Source organism: Schistocerca cancellata, chromosome 5 (genome assembly GCF_023864275.1).
Source record: "Schistocerca cancellata isolate TAMUIC-IGC-003103 chromosome 5, iqSchCanc2.1, whole genome shotgun sequence".
Classification (NCBI taxonomy): Eukaryota; Metazoa; Arthropoda; class Insecta; order Orthoptera; family Acrididae; genus Schistocerca; species Schistocerca cancellata.
Window position 1 is genome coordinate 508,619,197 of NC_064630.1, and position 21,753 is coordinate 508,640,949.

Consider the following 21,753-nt stretch of genomic DNA (forward strand, 5'->3'; position numbering starts at 1 on the left):
TAACTAGCAGCAGGAAAAGGCAGTTTTATTTACAAAACAAGTATTTTATTTTATTTATTTAATTCCTGTCAGAAGCAAGCAGACACTCGACCTTTACTCTTACCTGCGAAAGATATCTGAGATGATAACAGAATACAATCTCTGTTGTACCCTACACCGTCTGATTTTGGTCCTGGCGTATAAGCGCCGTCAGCGCAGTAACTACGGTGGCAGCTTGAAGTAACAACTGTAAACTAGAGCTGTGCATTCATCCAGCCACATATGAGCATGCAGTGTTAAGTAGTGGACGTGCGGCCACAGTTTGTCAACGTTGTTGTGTCACAAATAGTACATCAAGTGTTCGAGACATTTTCCAGAATGTTCTGAAGAAGAGAAAAGTGTGTGCAAAGCTTGTGCCTCACACCGTTACTCCAAGGGGGTGTGCACGCCAGTCGCGACTTGACTGAAACGTAAAACTCTGACAATTCGTTTCTGGAAAAAAATAACCATGCGTGACGACACTCGGTTTTCAATACCTTCACAAAACTACAAAGTCCAGTAATTCGTATGATGGGTCAGCGCTGTGGCGACATAACCGACAATCAACCCAATTTGACGCACGAGTTGCACAGCATCGATAGTTTGACGGGGTTGTATGAACGTTCTGTGCGTTCTACTCAAGCAGGGTGGAGAATATGTAGAACACCTGAAGCATTAAAAGTCACCATCGTTAACTTATCTGTACTTCTTATTAATCCATTCTCGAAACTTTTTGCGCTGTTGGGATATGTTCCACTCATAATTTTTCAGTTGGTTTTTACACAGACACAACAAGCTTACTTTTATATGAAGTGACATTTAAATTTTTGCTAAAATGGACCTGAAAGTAAACCACAGTACATCTTTAGCTAAGATACTGAGTGTCACATTGATTCCACCTTCTAGTGACACATTCTCAAGTAAAGAAGCTAATTATGAGGACTCAGGTTACCTTCCATTGGGAACGCTGTTGCACTCAACGATTGTTATATTGACATGTAAATAATAGATTTCAGCTATCAGTCGTCCTTTTTAAATTTTATTGGCGGATCTAGATTTCAGTTATAAACTAGCCATTCTCAATGCACTATCATTTTTGATCAGTGCATGCATTGATCAAAAATGATAGTGCATTGAGAATGGCTAGTTTATAGCTGAAATCTAGATCTGCCAATAAAATTTAAAAAGGACGACTGATGGCTGAAATCTGTTATGTACAAATTATGAGGAATGTCCAGAAAGCACATTTCGATTGGTGGCTACACCTTCCAGCTACTTCTCTAAGCAATCGCCACTCCGATTTAAACATTTATGGTAGGGTTGTACCAGCTTTCCGCTACTCTCGCTATAGAAGCCAGCAGTCTTTGCTTTCTGCCAGTTCTCTATGCTGGTCTGCAGCTTGTCGTCTATGCCAAAATGTAGCTGTACATATGAGCTGAGATGAAAATCAGAGAGAGCGAAGTCCGGTCTGTATGGTGGGTGATCAAACACTTCCCATCGCGAACGCTACAGGAGCATCTTCATTGCCTCTGCAGTGTGCCGCCGAGAATTGTCTTGAAGCAGGAAATGCAAGACAGTTGTGTTATACGGGTTTGCATGAAATCAGGCGAAAATGTCGGCAGACACTCATGCTTGGCTGCGGATTTTCGTGCCGGCTGAAAAGCGCAATGTCGCGCCATCGATGCGCATATCAACTGCCTAACACGTCTGTGCATAGATTCAATGGATTTTCACTGTGTTTTCCATTTCGCAACTGTTACTTTGTGGGCACCCCTCGTACGTCTGAAAAGTTATGAACTCCAGTTTTTGCCGCTACTGTCTTGTGTTTTCACAAATGGGCACACAGGGCCAAGGACGGATCCAGTTTCCCAAAGGGAACGATCTAGATTTCCCCAATGTGAGCTACCAGTCTTCGGTGTGATGTCAGCAGCTCGCTGTTACTGTCGTCGTCATCATTCTTATCTGTCGGGCAGGCCAAGTTCAACCAAAGCCGACCGCCGTTTTTGAAATGGGGCAAAGCCGCGAGGTTCCCTAGACTGAGGAGCTGATGAGGTGGGTGGTGCGAGACTTACCTTGGACGTGCCGTCGTCGTGTATCCAAACGATGTCCGCGGGCGGGTTGCCGTCCACATCGCAGGACAGCGTCACCGTGGAGCCGGGGTCCGCCTGCACGCTGCGCGGTCGGCTGCGGAACTTGGGCCCATCTGCACAGCACCACCACAGTTACACTCTCATGACGCTCCACGCACTTGCATTTTTCATCTTCGATTAAAAAAATGGTTCAAATGGCTCTAAGCACTATGGGGCTTAACATCTGAGGTCATCAGTCCCCTAGAACTTAGAACTTCTTAAGCCTAACTAACCTAAGGATATCACACACATCCGTGCCCGAGGCAGGAATCGAACTTGCGACTGCAGCAGCCGCGTGGTTCCACATTGAAGCGCCTAGAACCGCTCGACCACCGCGGCCGGCCATCTTCGATAGGAACAAATGAAGTACAAGTACTAAAATATTTCCAGTTGTCTGTACAATATTCTGATCGTAAACTACCTGACGGATTTAAAAAAAGTACTGGACCGGGGCGCGAATCCGGGACCTTTGTCTTTTGCGGACAATTGCTATACCAAATGAGCTACCTAAGCACGAGTCACGACCTGAACTCACAGCTCTACTTCCGCTCGTACACCATCTCCTGCGTCCAAACTTCGCATATCTCCTTCATAACTTGCAGGAGTAGTACTACTGGAACAAGGGGTATTGTGGAGACATGGCTTAGCCACAGCCCGGGGTATTGTTTCCAGAATGAATTAATCCTGGCCACTGATCATAAGTTTTCATTTGTATTTTCAATATACATTTTAGAATGTAACGTTGTCGGATATGTCTTAACTCGTATGAGACAAAATAAAATGGCACTGGATTCCCATTCAAGAATATCAGGGTTCAGTTTCCCACCTAGTCAACCACATTTAGGTATTCTGTGGTTTCCCTGACTACTGTAAGTGACGATAATGTCTGTAACAAAGACAGAGAACATGGCGAACGTCTGGGTCACGTCACATCATTTATTTAGGGAGAATAATGAGAATCGTCATAAAATGGGACTATCATATGCATGCACCAGAGGGAAGGCTATCATAGACCCTCTCTACAATGATGCAGTTATTTCCATAAAGACACCGTTACTGTGTGTCTAATGGATGTTAAGTAATTTGTAGGGATGATCATGATGTCACTTATCTTGACGCTGCTAAATATCCGTTGCACATGTGGCTTCGTTGTCAACGCGATGATTGATTCCTTTGCTGCTCTGGATGAAAAAGGTGCGGGTTTTGACTGTTACCAGACTACCGAAATCATGAAGCAAGATTCCACGATTTTTTGTTTAGAAAAAACACTTATTTATTGTCAGAACTTTGAACTCTAAAGTAATTTATTAAATTTCACGATCTCGAAACACAAAAATAAAGTACCACGTGCATTGTGGTCACAACACGTTTATCAAGTGACACACATAAAACCAACTAGTCTCGACAGCGGCCAAAACACAAGTGGCCGAAATCACGTTGCTGACCAAAGATCAAATGGTTCAAATGGAACTGAGCACTATGGGACTTAACATCTAAGGTCTCAGTCCCCTAGAACTTAGAACTACTTAAACTTAACTAACCTAAGGACATCACACACATCCATGCCCGAGGCAGGATTCGAACCTGCGAGCGTAGCAGTCGCGCGGTTCCGGACTGAAGCGCCTAGAACCGCTCGGCCACCGCGGCCGGCACCAAAGATCACAAAGTCATATCGACAAAGAACTTACGATTTCTGTATCGATGATTGATACGGCACACATTTTAAGTCACATGAAATATCAAATATCAAAAAAGATAATTCAGGGGCAATAATAATAATATGAGTGACAAAATTGTACATATCAATAATGCAAGACAAATTTTTAGTAATAATAATAGTCGTAATTTAAATATACACACTTTCAAATTTGCATTGATCGCAACACCTATCCTAACATCATACTAAGCGAATGCTTTTTCGAAAACAGTTTTAATTAGTGTATAATATTTCATAACAAAATGGGCTCTATAGGTCAGTTCCATTACAAGGCCAATAGAAGACTAAGATTTTTTTGGAAAGGTTCTGGGAGAGTGCAGTTGATCTATAACACAAAACGCACGCAACACATAGTGCGAGCAACTGTGGAGTGTTGCTGCAGCGCTAGGAGTCCTCATGAAGTGGTCACGACAGGAAACATTGAATGAACTTAAAAAACGGACTCCTAGGGTCTTAACAGGTCGCTACAGCCGACAGGTAAGTGCAACACAGATACTCGGAGAACTTAAATAGGAATCTTTGGAAGAAAGAGGGTGCAGTTCTTTCGAAAATCTGTTGGGTAAATTTAGAGAGCCTATATTGATGAAGACTTAGTGATGATTCTGCTGGCTCCTCTGTACCTTGAGTAGAGCATGACAGTGAGATAAGAGATTCGAGCGCGTATAGAGGCAAAGAGAAAGACCATTTTCCCTTGCTTAGTTCTCGAATGGAATAGGGTACAAAATTGCTAGTACTGGTATCATGTACCCTCTGATAGGTACTGTACAGAGGTTTGAAAAGTATATACGTCCCTCAGTTTGTGAATGGAATACAACAAAAAATCGCTAATATTAGTACGAAGTACACTCCGCCATGCATTGTGTACTGGCTTGCGAAGCGTACGAAGAACATTCAATAATTAAACAGACAAACTGCTGTAGAAATGAAACAGCTTGTAAGGGGGGGGGGGGTTACTTTCATGACTTTCGGTTAGAATCAGTGGCATGAGTTGAGAACAGCTTTCGGCTAAAAGCTGTTTTGGTTATAACTCAATATTGCATTTCACGATTGCGTATCCGCTTGAAGTTTCCACATTAATTGAACGGCGTTCACTTTCTGAAGGTGAAAAATCGACTAAAATATTTTCTCGAGTGATTAAACAATACGGCGAAGTTGTATAAACCGCTGAAGAGGGTAGGACAATCGGAACTCCGTGACGGACGAGAAACTTCCTTGCTGGTCGGTTGAAGTGTCAACTCCTTCGCTTGAAACGTGCATTGACGACTTTGTTCATATAGAAAAAGCAGTTGCAGTAAGTGTTGGTACAGTTATCAGTAACAAGCTCAAGTACAGCAAAAGAAGTGCAAGGAGAGTCCCGTAAAAGTTAACGCAACAACACACTTAAACAAGTCTCAGAGTGTGTACAGCCTTGTAAGAACGCTATGAAGGAAAGATGACCATTTCATAAACAAGTTTTTAACCTGTGCTGAAAGATGGGTTCACCATTTTGAATCAGAGGCTAAAAGACGAAGCTTGGAATGGAAGCAGGACAGCTCACCTGTCCGAAAGAAATTCAGAAGGTAAGCATCAGCGGGAAAAGCGTTGTTTACCGTCTTTTGGAGTGCTCGAGATATCGTCTTTTGTGATTATTTGGAACATCAGCGAACAATAAACAGTGCCTACTAATCACTCGTGTTGATGAACAAAGTAAAGAAAGCAATGAGGGAAAAACTTCGCGGATCTCAAAGAAATGGTGTGATATTGCTACACGACAGTGCTCTCCCTCAAACTGCCCAACTGACCCATGAAACCTTTGAAAAAATGGGTTGGGAGGTATTGCTTCATCCTCCCTATAGTCCATATTTCGCTGCCTTGGATTTTCATTTGTTTGGTCCACTTAACGAGTGGAAGGAAATTCCAGCAACAACGAGAGGGCAAAGAATTTGTGAGAAAGTGTCTCGTACAACAAGACGAAGACTTCTTTGCATGAGGTATTAAAAAAAATAGTTATTCGTCGGGACAAGTGTATTAATATGATGGGGATCATGTTTGGAAGTAGTAAAAGTCTCATTTTATAAAAATGCACAGTTTTTTTCTACATCAGTTTGTCTCTTTAATTTGTGAATGGTTCTCATAGTTACGTGAATGAAGAATATGTATTTATAGGATACAGGGTTAGTCATGAAGTGCCTTCAGGGTATCAGAAGGTTCAAATGGTTCAAATGGCTCTGAGTACTATGGGACTTAACATATGAGGTCATCAGTCCCCTAGAACTTAGAACTACTTAAACCTAACTAACCTAAGGCCATCACACACATCCATGCCCCAGGCAGGATTCGAACCTGCGACCATAGCGGTCACGCGGTTCCAGACTGAAGTGCTTAGAACTGCACGGCCACACCGGCCAGCCTATCAGAAGGGGACTACAAGATTTACAGATAAGAGACACATATCAGAGGGTAGAGCATCTCTGCAAGCTTCTAACTCACATTACAGATGCTCGATGTGGGAGGTGTTCACGATGCAGGAGATGTCAGTATGCGTGAAAGAGCAATGTGAGTGATTCATTGAAGTCAGCACTGCCTGCAGCAACCCGCTTCGGAAATTTGCTCATTGGGTTGCCACTCCGCAGGCACAGCCCAGTCAGTGCAATAATACGGAATGTATAATTGTCCAACCATTCTGACATTAGCGACAGGACTGGTTAAAACTGATACCAGTATTTTAGTGCTTAATAACGGGTATTTTTTGGTATTTCTTTGGTCTGTTATAGATGGGGTTTTTAATTTTTTACTAATAGCCAGATAAAAAACAGAAATATCAATTAGTCATAGCAGCAGTGCTAAAAATTTTTGTCTTCTAATAACACTTTTTTAAAAAGTGTAATTTCTATTCATAAGATTTTCAAGGCTTTGAAATATTGCATTATTATTTTAATAATTTAATAACATTGCTTACAGAAACAAGCAAGAAACACATGGCGTAAGAATTGGCTCAACACTGCTGAGAGAATAATGTACCTGTTACCATGTGGAGTGGCCAGTTGGATGGTACGTGCGTGCATGCAGTCTGAGACGTGCCCCATCTTGTTTCTCGCTGCTTTTGTTGAACATTAATTGCATTATAGAACAGCACAATTCCTAATATGAAAATATTTGATGAAGTGCAGTATAGTGAAGTACAAAGACCCATTTGCTTTAAAAGATTAAGAACAGGAGAAGCCACAACAAATTGTGACATCAGCAGGTTGGGGTCCAGTGGCTAGCGTTGCTGCCTCTGGATCATGGGGTCTCAGGTTCGATTCGCGGCCGGGTTGGGGATTTTTCTCTGCCCAGGGAGTGGGTGTTTGTGTTGTCCTCATTATTTCATCACAATCATCATCATCATCATCATCATCATCATCATTCATGACAGTGGCTACATCGGACTGAATAAAAAATTGGACTGTGAAGTAATTGGGACTTTGTACGGGCGCTGACGACCGCGCAGTTGGGGGCCCCACAAACCAAACATTATCAACAAACTGTGACATCATATAAGGAGAAAAATTTAAACTTAACAAGTCATTAATAGTTTATAATGAAAATTGAAAGTAACTGATCTGTTGCCTGAGTCTACATTAAGACGCCTTTACCTCTCTTTGGCTTTTGAATCGGATAAATTAACTTGAAAAATAGTTGATCAATCCGTTAGCACTGACTATTCTTAATGCTGAAATAGTGGTATGATCCTCGATTACAACATGATTTTTGAGTAGGATTTCAAAATTAGGAACAGTAGGAGACTAATGGTGATATTTTGTAGTATTCAATCACTTACCACTTTGCGAGAAAAACGGTGAACGGTGGACGGAGAAAGTTTTCTGTTATTTGCCTATTAAATTTAAAATTTCGGTTCTGTCTATCTTGGAACTGACGAAGTTAAAAGTTTCAGTCTCTGTCCGATTTCTGCGTTTATTATAGGAAATAATAAGAATACAAAACCAAAAATCAGATATTACAGAAACCGGTTAATTCGAAAGGTTTTAACACTCAGGTTAAACTGGCGCTGGAAAAAACTGAAATACCCGAAAACCGGGTGTTTCAGCGATAACCGCCATTCCTATCTGGCATCTGCAACTACGCCACGGCGCGTATTACGAATCGATATTTGAAGAGGCGCTCTATCCACCGACAAGTGTCATTTTCTTGTACGTCTTGTACTTGTGAGTAACCCTTTACGAAACAGTTAAACACGTACTGCTGGGCAGCGTGTTTGTGGGCGCGTACTTACAGTTTACGTCGAGCGTCTCCGACTCCTCGCTCTTGCCGACCGGGTTGTGGACCTCGCACTTGACGATGGCGTCGTGGTACCGGCGAGAGATGTTGTGGATGACCAGCTCAGTGGTGAAGTCGCCGGGCACGGGCTCGTCGTTGAGGTACCAGCGGTACGTCAGGTCGAGCGGGTTGGCGTCCGCCTTGCAGGCGAGGCGCACGTCGGCGCCCTCGGTGATGCCGCCGCGGTGGCCGATGCTGGCGATGCCGCCCCCGATGCCGCCCCCGCCGCCCCCGTTGGCGCCGGCGCCGCCCCCCACCAGGCTGCCAGTGAGGCCGCCCGTGCCGGCGGCGGCGCCGTTGCTGCCGACGACGGCCAGCGTCACCTTGGGCGCGTACTTCACCTCGAGGCGCAGGTGGGCGCTCTTGTAGGTGCGCTCGGCCGTGTTCTGCGCCTGGCACGTGAACGTCGTGTTGTGGTGCTCCTTCTTGGGCGTCAGCTTCAGGATCGACTTGGCGGTGAAGCGCCGGCCGTCGGGCAGCGCCTCCACGATGTACTCGATGCCATCGCGCAGTACGTTGCCCAGGCCGTCAATCCATGTTATCTGTGAATATTCAGCAGTAGAATATACGGGCACTGGAGAGAAAATCCATCTGTACATTCGTGGACAATACGAGCGAGACCCCTCGCCTTTACGTTATGCTGATCCGCACAGCTTTAAAGTCTGCTACACACCATAACAGGCAAGGCGACGAAGTGCTACCAACATATTATGCACAGACGTGAAATTGAAAAACTATCCGAAATTTGTAAGACTGTTTTCAATAATGTGTAAGACTATATCAATGCTGATTAGTGTCTTAACAACAACACCTAAATATAAGATATAAATGAAGGAAGAAACGCTAATTAGTATGAACTGTACTAATAAAAATGAATTTCAGCTTATCGAGTCCCAGATCGTTACGAATTAGCAAAATAATATGCGCATTCGGCCGCGAAATGGTGTGTGTCAACATTCAAACCAGTCATACTGGAATACCGTTGCTGACCTACCATGAAAGTGTGCAAATTTAGCAATGCGTGAAGATTCATAACGAAATTCAGTTAAAAATCGTTCAGTGTCACACTTAAGTCAATTCAGTTATTGACAGAAGCGGAAAAAGTAGGTAGTAACAAGTATGAAACTCTACAAGATTTTCATATCGACATCCACGGGGCGCCGGTACAGATAAAGGTAGCAATAAAACGTATTGGGGGTGCGAGAATTTCTTAAAATTCCTTTACTGATAGTCTATCTGCCTCCACCGAGAATAGAACCGAAAGCAAATCAGACCTCCCTTGCAGTAGCAAACACCTTTCACTACGCTAGCAGACAAAGCAGGCAAACAGCCCTCTATTATTACCCTAGACATGAATAAACCGGCAATTTCGCAATGAAAATGGCAAAATTATCTGCAGTTTCTGTTGCACAGAGCTTTCTGGACTCAAAAACATGAATTGTCTACCTTTATGTCACCGCTTATGTGACAATCTTTCAGGATGTTTATCGAAATAACAAAAAACTGTTATTAGAGAGTAAATTTAGTAGGATAATTCTGCACCACCTCAGGAAATAAACGGCGACGTAGCTGCCAAACGTATTTTACCATTTGTTTCGAATTCTCCATTAGACGTGCCACAGCGAGAAAAAGTTCATTAGCCGAAGTGTTCCTTAAGGTAGCTAGCAATGGGAATGCTCGCACATCTAAAACGCGGTGGCATTAATAGTGGGATCTGAATTACCATGTGTATAGGCAAATGGATTTTATTTGCATTCGTGTAAACGTGATTTGGATCGAAAGCGTAGCTACCATTAATATGCTGATGTATCGACTGCAACTGGAACATTTCGAATCAAGAGTAGGGGAAATTATTATGCGGCCCTCATCTTCAGTAACTGTGGTAGCTATTTTCGTTGTTAGGATTTCGTCAACTAAATCGGTAAAAATGGAACCCTACTAATCTCACTTTCTTGACCGTCTATCTGTCAACCCAATCCTTACAACCCGTTTACCTCGAGTACGGGTGGACATAATAAGCGGAAATGTATCGCTCTTCCTGCAGCATACGATCCCTTGGTGGTGCAAAAAAGTGAGCTATGTCAACGCAATCTAAAGATACGGCCGTTTATGTAAAGAAAATTTACGCGAAAGGTCAAAAGATGACTCTAAGAACTATGCCACCAAACTGCTTAGGTCATCAGTCCCCTAGACCTAGAACTACTTCAACCTACCGAACCTAACACACATCCATGCCCGGGGAAGGATTCAAACTGACGGCGCAAGGAGCCGCGCGGTCCGCGATATGGCGGCGTTGAACGCACGGCTAACCCGCGCCGGCAAGCTGTTAATATCATCTGGTGTTGCAAAAAAGTTATTCACTTCTGGTGAATGATTTTCTGCGCAGTTCATTTATGAAAGAATAACTAAAATATATTTGATGTTACGGTAGGGGAAGGACGGCTAATTCATTTCCCCTTGGCTTTATTCATGATGTTAGATTCGCAATCTGAGCATACTTACTATCCATAACCACACTTTAGATCCAATTCATAGTCACAGATATGGGAATACAATACATTGGCTTATACTTAAAAGTATTTCGTTTTTCACGAAGTGGTGGCAGACGATGTTGTGGCGTCTTCGAAGCGCGAGTTTCTCCAGTGCTAGCAATCTCAGCACATCAGCTGAGCGAACTTGCATAGTGTGTTGGTAGGACTTAAAACAATCTTCTGATCACCGCAGAAGATTAAAGGTCTACACGGCTTGCTCAAGGATCCACTCGGCGCGCACATGCCTCGTGTCTGTAGCATTTACAGTGAATGTAGGCTGCGGCAATTACTTAGGGCAAGCACAACGCTGCGTTTAGCAGCCTTGCCTTGAGTCCACCTAGTACGTTCGCCTGGGACACAAAGAAAAATGGCGGTCGCTGAGCACAGCTTGGAAGAAAGCCATTTGAACCGATGAAACTGCTGTGTGAGACCAGTGGATTCTGGGTCAGCGTATTAAAGAAGTCATCGAAATTAGAACTAGCGACAGCCACTTAAATAGAGATGGTGATTATGCACTACGTTCTGATTAGGACCCAGAACTGGCGAAAATACGCTGTGAGCGCTCGCAGCCGAGATGGATTATGAGTGGCCACTCCGAGACTCTAGTGTGGCTCCAGACCTCGCATCCACTTCGCCTCTGACAAAAGAGGGTGGAGGGGGTAGGGCACTGCGTTGCAGCATCTATGCAAGAATAACAAATATGCCCGCAGTTATATATAAATTAGCTTCTGGCTGTCCGCCCCCAGTAGCTGAGTGGTCAGCGCGACAGAATGTCAATCCTAAGGCCCCGGGTTCGATTCCCGACTGGGTCAGAGATTTTCTCCGCTCAGGGACTGGGTGCTGTGTCGTCCTAATCATTATCATTTCATCCTCATTGACGCGCAAGTCGCCGAAGTGGCGTCAAATCGAAAGACTCCCAACCGGCCTAGTCACACGACATTTACATTTAGCTTCTGGCTGTAAGGGTGGTTTTTACTTCCCCTAGTGAATAATCAGTTTCAGGAGTGCCATACCCATCTTTAGTTGCACCTGTTCACGCCGAAAAATTTTCGAAAAGTTACATGCATGTACGTCATAACAGCAGTACTCATTTACCATACGTTACAAGTTGACAAATCTTTGTTAGCCCTGTGATCAGATTTAAGTTCTTATGCTTAATTCAGATCACATATGAAATTACAATTGCTCACTGTCACAGACCAAATATTAAGACAATTACTTTTTGCATTGTATGTGTGTTAAGAGTTTTCATATGATATTGGTAACTAATTTACATTTAAGATTAAGAACCATTTACAGTGGGAGTCTGTGTACTAACCTCTACAAGTAACAATTATGTATGACGTTTGTGTCACAGAGGTTTGTTTGTAACGCCATAAATGACTGATGCTTGTGGAGAGTGGTATACACACTCCCTCTGAAATGGTCCGTAATTTTAAATGTAAATTGTTTGGCAACACTATATCATGACATGTAACACACGTAAGAAAGAAAATATTATTGTCTTATTATTTGGTGTTGACTATGAGTTATTGTAATTTTAAGTATGATCCTACATATCCACATGTTTAATCTGATCTGATGACCAGTGAAGTCAGATAACTTGCAAAATATATTATACGAAATTTAATTTTTTTTGCAACATTTTGTCTTGTTTCATTGGAACGTCAGCCGTTATGTTACATTTTTTATATAATAAAACAGTCCCAACCGCATAAGGATGTTCATTTATTTATCGGTGACCGCTTTCGACCAGTATACTGGTCGTTATCAGGCTGATTACTCTATACGGGTCTGCTGAAGCTAGCGAGGAGCAGGCGCCAGTTTAGGAGGCATATAATCACTGCTATGGTTATATTCCAGAGGTTACATGCCTCCTAGACTGGCGTCTGCTCCTCGCCAGCTTCAGCAGACTCCCATGGAGTAAGTGTCTGACGATGACCAGAACCGCGGTCGAAACCGATCACCGGTAAATAAATCAGCAACTTTATGCTGTTGGGACTATTCTACATTAAAAAATATAGCATTTGAATCATGATGTTATATTGGATATGCACTACTCATACAATGGGGAAAATTTTGCTATGTGAAGAGTTGCATCTGAAGATGGGGCTCGCAGCCCTGAAATGGATTTCACAATAAAAAATTAAAAAAAAAATCATTCTCACAGCCAGAGATTAATTTATTTAGAAATGCAAATCATCACACAGCTGCATTACTACTGTCCACTACAACGGAAAGTCAAACTGTAAGGAATACATTGTTTCGATACTTCCTCAGGAGATGATAATATTGACACTTATTGAAACAATACTCGATGAACTCAGTCAGCTGAAAACCAGAGAGCTTTAGGTAAGATTAGCCTTTACCCCACAGCTTCGCTTGTGCACATGTCTGACACATACTGCACACATCTCCTCCTCCCCTCACTCTGTGTCCACCTCTTCCTCCCACTGTCTGTGTCCACCTCATCCTGCCACCTCTATCCGTCCATCTCCACTGCTCCACTCTTTCTGCCTCTTCATCCCTTCCTCATCTCTCGTCCATATCCTCTGTCCCCTCTCTTTAACCATATCTTCCCACCCATCTCTCTGTCCAACATCTCCTCTCTCTTCCTCTTCCACCTTCCCACAACCTCTCTACACCTTCCCTCTGCCTCCTGCACCTATCTGACCATATCCTGCTCCCCATCTCTCTGCCCATCTCCTCCTGCCCCTATGTGCTTATCCACCTCCTCCTCCTCCCACTCTCTCCATCTATCTCTTCCTTCCCTGTCCCCATCAATCTCCTCCTACCCCTCTCTGTCCCTCCCCTCCTTCCCCCTTCTGTATCCTCATCTACACCTTCACTCCCTATCTGTACCCTTCTGCCCACTTACCCTGTCCATCCCCCCCTCTACACATCTCACACTCCTCCAGCCTTATCCATTGACAAGTTTTGCTCCTGCAAACATATCTGCTGTGCAGGGCAGCCTACATAGGGGTTTAAAAAACATTTTTTGCCCATGCCTTATAGGCTGCCATACAAATCAGGTCGATCAGGCAGACTGATATTATTCCCATACAACACATCTGTTAAGCAGGGCAACCTATAAGTCAGGGGCTGAAAAAATACCAGTTTTGCCTGTATTTCCACCCCTATTTGAGATAGGGCATTATAAGCCACACAGTGCTGAAACTCATGAATTTTGCTGTTTGGCTGCTAAATTTGGCTGAAATCGAGCAAGGTGTTTTGGAGGAGATCCTTGACATACATACGGACATACATACATTCATACATACATAGAAATATACACACATTGCTGCTTTATTATACACTAGCCTTTACCCTGCAGCTTCACTTGTTTAATCACTCGACATATATATGGCATATATCTCCTCCTTCGCTTTCTGTGTCCACCTCTTTCTCCCAGAATACCTCTGTCCACCTCATCCTCCCACTTCTCTCTGATAATCACCTCCTCTCCCTCTCTTTGCCCATCGTGTCTGCCTCCTCTCTGACCACGTCTTCCTCTCCCACCCTCTGTCCCTATCCTCCTACCCCTCTTTCTGTAATCTCCACCTTCTCCTCCCCCTCCTACTATCCAGCCCTTCCTCATCCCTCTCTCTGCTAATCTCATCCTCCCCATACTCTCTCTGTTTGTATTTTCCTCCCCATCTCCCAATCCATCTACTTCTCTGCATCCTTTTCCACCCCTCCTTTCCCCCTCTCTCTGTCTATACCCTCCTGCCTCCTCTCTATCTCCTCCTTCCTCTTTCTCTGTCCATCTACATCTGTCCCCTCATTCGTTCTCTGCACCTCCTGCCCCCATCTCTGTCCATCCCCTCCGCTACCCAACTCAAACTTCCCCAACCATGTCCATCTGTATGTGTAGCCCCCACGAAACAGGTAGATAAAGTATACTGATACTACTCCCTCGACATGCCTGTCGTGCAGGGCAGCTATATATAACAGGCATGGAAACTGTTTCTTGCCTCTGATGTACAGGCTGCTGTGCAAAGCAGGTTCATAAGGCAGACCAATACTATTCAAACACATCTGACGTATAGGACAACCTATCAGGCACGGGCTTACGCTTATGCCTGTATCTCTGCTTCTACTGGATCTTTGTGTGACAAATTCGATTGAAATTGACCCACAGCTTTTGAGAGGAGATCCCAGACATACGTATGCACACACATGTATACATTCATTCTGCTTTTATAACAGAGAGAGATAGAACCACGAGGGCTGTGGACTGGGTACTGACCTCTGCGGCGGGCTTGCCCGCCATGGAGACGCACTCGAGCTCTATCTCGCGGTCCTCGGTGGTGACGAGGAAGTCCCCCTGGACGATGCGCGGCCGGTCGGGCGGCACCAGGACCGTCAGCTGCGCGAACTTGGAGCGGATGCCCGGCTCCCCGTTGGCGCCGGGCCCCACCTGGCACTGGTAGCGCGCGTCGTCGTCCAGCATCACCGGGTAGATGTCCAGCGAGTAGTCACCTGCCGGCACACGGCGTCTCGCTCACAAAGCCGCCAAATGCTAACGCGGATATTAACCATCACTGTGTGTGACACACACTCCAGGGCCGGTTGTCTATTATCGCCATATCAGAATCAGGTCAATTAGACACTGGCGAGCCTCTGAGCTAGGAAATATAGTCCTACATGAATTAATTCTGATCATAATTTAATTTGTGATTTTGTGTGTAACAAGATCGTATGACATATACCAAACAGACATGAATGATACTACGGGATAGAGGCATTGTCTGTTATATTTACTGTCAGCACTAGCAGTTGATGCAGGAATAAGTAATTTTCGTCAAGATGGGGTTTCCTAATGTAAGCAAACCCTATGCGCTAAGTCTGAACGGTCGTTCGTGTATAAATATATACATAGCAGGCAGTCCTGGCAGATACAAGAAGCCAGTACCTAACAGTATAACGTAACTGAGTAACCTGCCCAAAGCTGTGCAGATGAGCTAAGTTAGGTTGGCTATGGAAATTACAGACCTCCGTGCAATCGATCGTTTTAAATGTCCACATTGTTATGTGAGTTCTTTTGCCGTCAAGTCACGTTTTCGTGGCTGGTACAGTCAGTGTCCGGTCACCGTGATCCTGCCCTGAATGTACCGTGTTAGGACAGTTTAACTGAGAGCTATAGGCACCAGAATGTCGGTAACATTTTGTAGTTTAGTCGAAGAAACAGTTAATGATCTTGATGCTCGCTGGCTGTAACAATCAGATCATCCAGTTCATAATTACGACTGCATCAGGACCACCGACGACAGCATGCCGCCACTATAGTAATCTGCCACGCGCGATCGTTAGATTGTATGTCTCTCGCTCGTCTTCAATTACATATTTCATTTCTTCACTTTGTACGTGTCTTCTTACTCCTGATGTGTTTCGTTTTCCTTGATTGACTGAGTATTTTTCCCGGTCTAATAATAATCATCAACGGCCGCTGTGGCCGTGCGGTTCTAAGCGCGTCAGTTTGGAACCGCGTGACCGCTACGGTCGCAGGTTCGAATCCTGCCTCGGGCATGGGTGTGTGTGATGTCCTTAGGTTAGTTAGGTTTAAGTAGTTCTAAGTTCTAGGGGACTGATGACCTCAGTAGTTAAGTCCCATAGTGCTCAGAGCCATTTGAACCATTAATAATCATCTTGTAATCAGACGCTTTTACCGTTTACTTCAGTGTCTTTTTACCTTCGTTATTAATTTATTTGTGGACCTTGTATCAAAATATACTTGTTTAATTGTGCCTGCAGTCCACTCGTATTTAAGAAGCGTTATGCTATCCCCTATTTGGCCAGCAAGGGAAAGGGAGGCACTGACGTACATTTCCTGAGCAGCAGACTTTGCGCCGATGTCGTAGATTAAATGCCAAACCCCTCAACAGTGTCTCATTAAGTGAGGGCATCTCACACTGTTAATCGTGATCCCTCCGTCGGAGAGGGATGTTAAGTTCGGCAGCATCCTTATTCGAGACGAATATGCTAGGCGTCGACAAAATATTATCACCCGCTCCCTTTGCTCAGCACCGTACTATCCGAACACGACAGCACACTACGCACAGTTATGAACTTTCGCAACATTTGAGATTCAGTTCTCATACACCGAGTGGAAGGGCACCATCGTATGCGGAGGAAAACAGCCGTTTCCAATAGCTTGGTTGAGCTTTCCTCGCCGCGAGGGAATTAGCTGAGCGGTCTAAGGCGCCGCAGTCACGGACTTCAAATGGCTCTGAGCACTATGGGACTTAACTTCTGAGGTCATCAGTCCCCTAGAACTTAGAACTACTTAAACCCAACTAATCTAAAGAAATCACACACATCCATGCCCGGGGCAGGATTCGAACCTGCGACCGTAGCGGTCTCGCAGTTCCAGACTGAAGCACCTAGAACCGCTTGGCCACACCAGCCGGCCAGTCACGGACTGTGCGGCTGATACCGGCGGAGGTTCGAGTCGTCCCTCGGGCATTGGTGTGTTTGTCCTTAGGATAATTTAGGTTAAGTAGTGTGTAAGCTTAGCAGTTAAGTCCCATAGGATTTCACAGACATTTGAACATTTTTTTGAGCTTTCCTCCTGGTATCACCTAGTCGACAATGCCACATGATTCTTTTTGTTCTTCTTCACTATCACTTCGTTTAAATGAGCTGTAAATCGACCTACGAATACCGCTAGGTCATGTAAACAATCAAATATCGATTATAGCAATGTGGTTGAGGTTGCCGAATTTCACGTCTACCGTATTTAAGTCGCGACGGCTTTCTAACTTTGCTACTCGTTTCTCAAAATATTACTTAAAGTGATGATGTGGAATGAAGGAAAAAACGTAGTCGACTGACCAAGAAGTTATTTCCTTTATTTCACTGAAGAGAAGCAAATTTGGTCTTTAATAGATGGTAAGTGATCCATAAATATAAACATTTCTTGAATTAGAAAAAGCAAGTTAATTGCAGCCTTCTTATATTCTGCGCAAAGTATTTTGTAAGTGGCCATTTATCCTGCACAGCTGACTAGTTTGTACGCTTCCTTACTAAGTTCCCAGATGCAATCAATTGCTGTTGACAAGCCATTCGCTAATTTTGTGTACAGGAGTAGGAACGTTCCTTCACTCATTCGGAAGCCTCCAAAATGTTTGGGTACAATAATCTTCCACCAATGATCACTTCGCAGTCCTTCTCCCAATTATTGTGATATAGGCGGGTATAATAAAACAGTTTATAATGCATTGACTGGAGTGAATAAAATTTTTAAACGTATTCTCTTGTCCAATTTCCTCCTCATCCTGCTTACTCGTTCATTGATATCCATAAGGAAATTCTACACTTCACTTATTTAAAAAAATTACAAAAGGACTGATAATCTCCCTTACTTGTGCTAACTAAATTGAAACAGCTGATTTACAGACAACATTCCTCTAAAACAACTGACTCTCGGCCAAACGATATTTGATCTGGCTAGCAAAACCTACACTACTGGCCATTAAAATTGCTACACCACGAAGATGACGTGCTACAAACGTGAAATTTAACCGACACGAAAAAGATGCTGTGATATGCAAATGATTAGCTTTCACACAAGGTTGGCGCCGGTGGCGACACCTAAAACGTACTGACATCAGGAAAGTTTCCAGCCGATTTCTCATACACAAACAGCAGTTGACCGGCGTTGCCTGGTAAAACGATGTTGTGATGCCTCGTGTAAGGAGGACAAATGCGTACCATCACGTTTCCGACTTTGATAATGGTCGGATTGTAGCCTCTCGCGATTGCGGTTTATGGTATCGCGATATTGCTGCTCGCGTTGGTCGAGATCCAATGACTATTAGCAGAATATGGAATCGGTGGGTTCAGGAGGGTAATACGGAACGCCGTGCTGGATCCCAACGGCTTCGTATCACTAGCAGTCGAGATGACAGGCATCTTATCCGCATGGCTGTAACGGATCTTGCAGCCACGTCTCGATCCCTGAGTCAACAGATGGGGACGTCTGCACGACAAGAACCATATGCACGAACAGTTCGACGACGTTTGCAGCAGCATGGTGTGATCAACGACGAACCTGGGTGCCTAATCGCAAAACGTCATTTTTTCGGATAACTCCATGTTCTCTTTACAGCATCATGATGGTCGCATCCGTGTTTGGCAACATCGCGGTGAACGCACATTGGAAGCGTGTATTCGTCATCGCCATACTGGGGCATCACCTGCGTGATGGTATGGGGTGCCATTGGATACACGTCTCGGTCACATCTTGTTCGCATTGACGGCACTTTGAACAGTGGACGTTACATTTCAGAAGTGTTACGACCCGTGGCTCTACCCTTCATTCTATCCCTGCGAAAGACTACATTTCAGCAGGATAATGTACGACCGGATGTTGCAGGTCCTGTACGAGCCTTTCTGGATACAGAAAATGTTCGACTGCTGCCCTGGCCAGCACATTCTCCAGATCTCTCACCAACTGAAAACGTCTGGTCAATGGTGGCCGAGCAACTGGCTTCGCACAATACGCCAGTCACTACTCTTGATGAACTGTGGTATCGTGTTGAAGCTGTATGGGCAGCTGTACCTGTACACACCATCCAAGCTCTGTTTGACTCAATGCCCAGGCGTATCAAGGCCGTCATTACGGCCAGAGGTGGTAGTTCTGAGTACTGATTTCTCACGATCCATGCGCCCAAATTGCGTGAAAATGTAATCACATGTCAGTTCTAGTATAATATGTCAAATGAATACCCGTTAATCATCTGCACTTCTTCTTGGTGTAGCAATTTTAATGGCCAGTAGTGTATATTTCCAGACTTAAATTTGAGCCTTGTGTCTCTGGACTACAGCGCCACATCGCTCGCGTTGATATGAATACCAATACCTGTTAGATAAACATGTTCGACATCCCGCACAAAAGACCAGTGAGGAAGCTAAAGTGTAAATGTCGCGCAAGGCAAACTGTTGTGGCCAAGTTCGCTGGAGAAGAGTGGTGTGTTAGGTGTGGGCACCGTGCAGTTGGCCGCCGTTACTAGCACGGGGGCGCGAGAGGCACAGGTGTACCTACCGCCTACTACGCTAGTCGCACGAAGGCTCGTGCAAAGAGCGCGGCGCTCCCAAAATGTCACGCGGCACAGCGAACGCGCAGGTTTTCCATGCAAATATCGCTGTCAATAAAAGCGTACTCTACATTCGCTCTCGGCTCAGCTAATATTGACTGCGCCCTGCTGTATAGTGAAACGCTGATTGTACGTTATTGAACGCGCCGCTTTCGCTGCAAGACGCGAACAACAGCGCGAGTGTACCTCGTAGAAACATTCTACGCAGCTGTTAACTTCGTGACTGAAACTGATTTGGCGCTATAAAGCAAAGAAATACTACAGCAAAAGTGAATTGGAATACATAAGAACAAAGTGGCAATAAGGAAAATAGTGAAACATTCCCGTTCTGTAAACTGAATTTTTTCGGATAAGGATTTTACAATGGTCAGAAAAGTGAAATTGCTGTCAAGAGAGGAAAAAACGGAGACTATAGCGAGAATGATAGCGATCTTATGGAAAACGACTCCATGAGTACCTTCTAATCTGAAGCGATTTCGCGTATTTTTACGCCATTATGCGCACTGTTGATTCTCTGAAGACTCTAAACTGCAAAGTTGGCTAGATGCTTGGTGGAGTCGCGCACTGGCGGTTCCGTTCAAATGTGTGTGGAAACTTATGGGACTTAATTGCTGAGGTCATCAGTCCCTAAGCTTACACACTACTTAACATGAATTATCCTAAGGACAAACACACACACCCATGCCCGAGGGAGGACTTGAACCTCCGCCGGGATCAGCCGCACAGTGCATGACTGCAGCGCCTTAGACGACGGTTCCGTACAATATTAATTATGTAGATAGATAGTTCATCCATCCCGGGAAACGAGAATGTCGACGAGTTTTGCCTGTTATCGATATTGATACTCGCAACACAACAGTTCCATAAATTCCAAGACTTACGAGATTGTTTTAATTTTGATGTTGAAGTCATATAAGTAATGACAAAAGAAATATTTTTCGTGTAATGTAATTACAGATACACAATTTTCGTTTGTTTTCCTTTACTTGTATTGTGAAAACTTGCTTCTTGCCTAATTCCATGATGATAGGCCAACGGAAAACTACCTACAGTGTAAGGGTCTTGTTTTATGCAGAAGATGGTAATGTTGGTAATATTTTGGATGTGGCGCCAATAAGTAAAGCTTGAATAACATCTGAGTAATAGCGGGCAACATCTCCGCCAAAGAGGAAGCGCTACGAGAGACTGTTAGCAGAAACTTTGCTTGTGGGTGGAGGGCAGTCTTAGAGAGGAGTCGAATTGTGTCTTGTGATGGAGTAACATGTGTTTTGGTCGTCCTATGTGCTGCCAATAATTGTCTTATATTATTTTTCATGTATGGAGAGATTCAGTAAATTTCAGAAGGTACTGTAATAGTGCGTTTGCCGGGACATCAAGGTATGATAATTATTTGGTCAGGGATTTAAAACTGGACATTTTTATGATACTGTAACAACGTGTGATTTACTGTTTTTTCTTCATAGATGGATGGCTTACTTGTTAGTAAGAAAGTAAAGACAATTTGTTCATGTTTTTTCTCTGTTAATGTAAAGTGAATTTTTAATCTTTCAAGTTTTAAAATATTTTGTCTTAGTGATACAAAGATTTGTTAATACAGTTCTTTCGTGTTTCCATCAGTCACCAGTCGTCTCTTTATTTCAACTTTCACATAGGAGGGTTGGAACTTTAATAGCCGCGCGGGATTAGCCGAGTGGTCTGAGGCGCAGCAGTCATGGACTGTGCGGCTGGTCCCGGCGGAGGTTCGAGTCCTCCCTCGGGCTTGGCTGTGTGTGTGCTTGTCCTTAGGATAATTTAGGTTAGGTAGTGTGTAAGCTTAGGGACTAATGACCTTAGCAGTTAAGTCCATAAGATTTCGCACACATTTGAATATTTTGAACTTTAATAGTGGCAACTATTTATTTACAACTCGTACAAAATATACACGTGTTTCAAAGTTTTACTGACCTTCAGAGTAGTCACCAGCA

The 21,753-nt window shown here is 44.1% G+C and overlaps 1 protein-coding gene across 2 annotated transcripts in view; it reads right to left on the minus strand.

The window, feature by feature from the left end:
- The window catches only part of LOC126187460 (irregular chiasm C-roughest protein), an 853,136-nt gene that overhangs the window by 22,219 nt on the left and 809,164 nt on the right, over nt 1–21,753 (minus strand). For both annotated transcript variants that reach the window (XM_049928554.1, XM_049928555.1), the window contains 3 exons: nt 14,941–15,173; nt 8,117–8,702; nt 2,091–2,221 (listed from right to left, as the gene is read on the minus strand). In XM_049928554.1, coding sequence (XP_049784511.1) covers nt 2,091–2,221; nt 8,117–8,702; nt 14,941–15,173 — 950 coding nt within the window. The remainder of the gene's footprint in view (nt 1–2,090; nt 2,222–8,116; nt 8,703–14,940; nt 15,174–21,753) is intronic.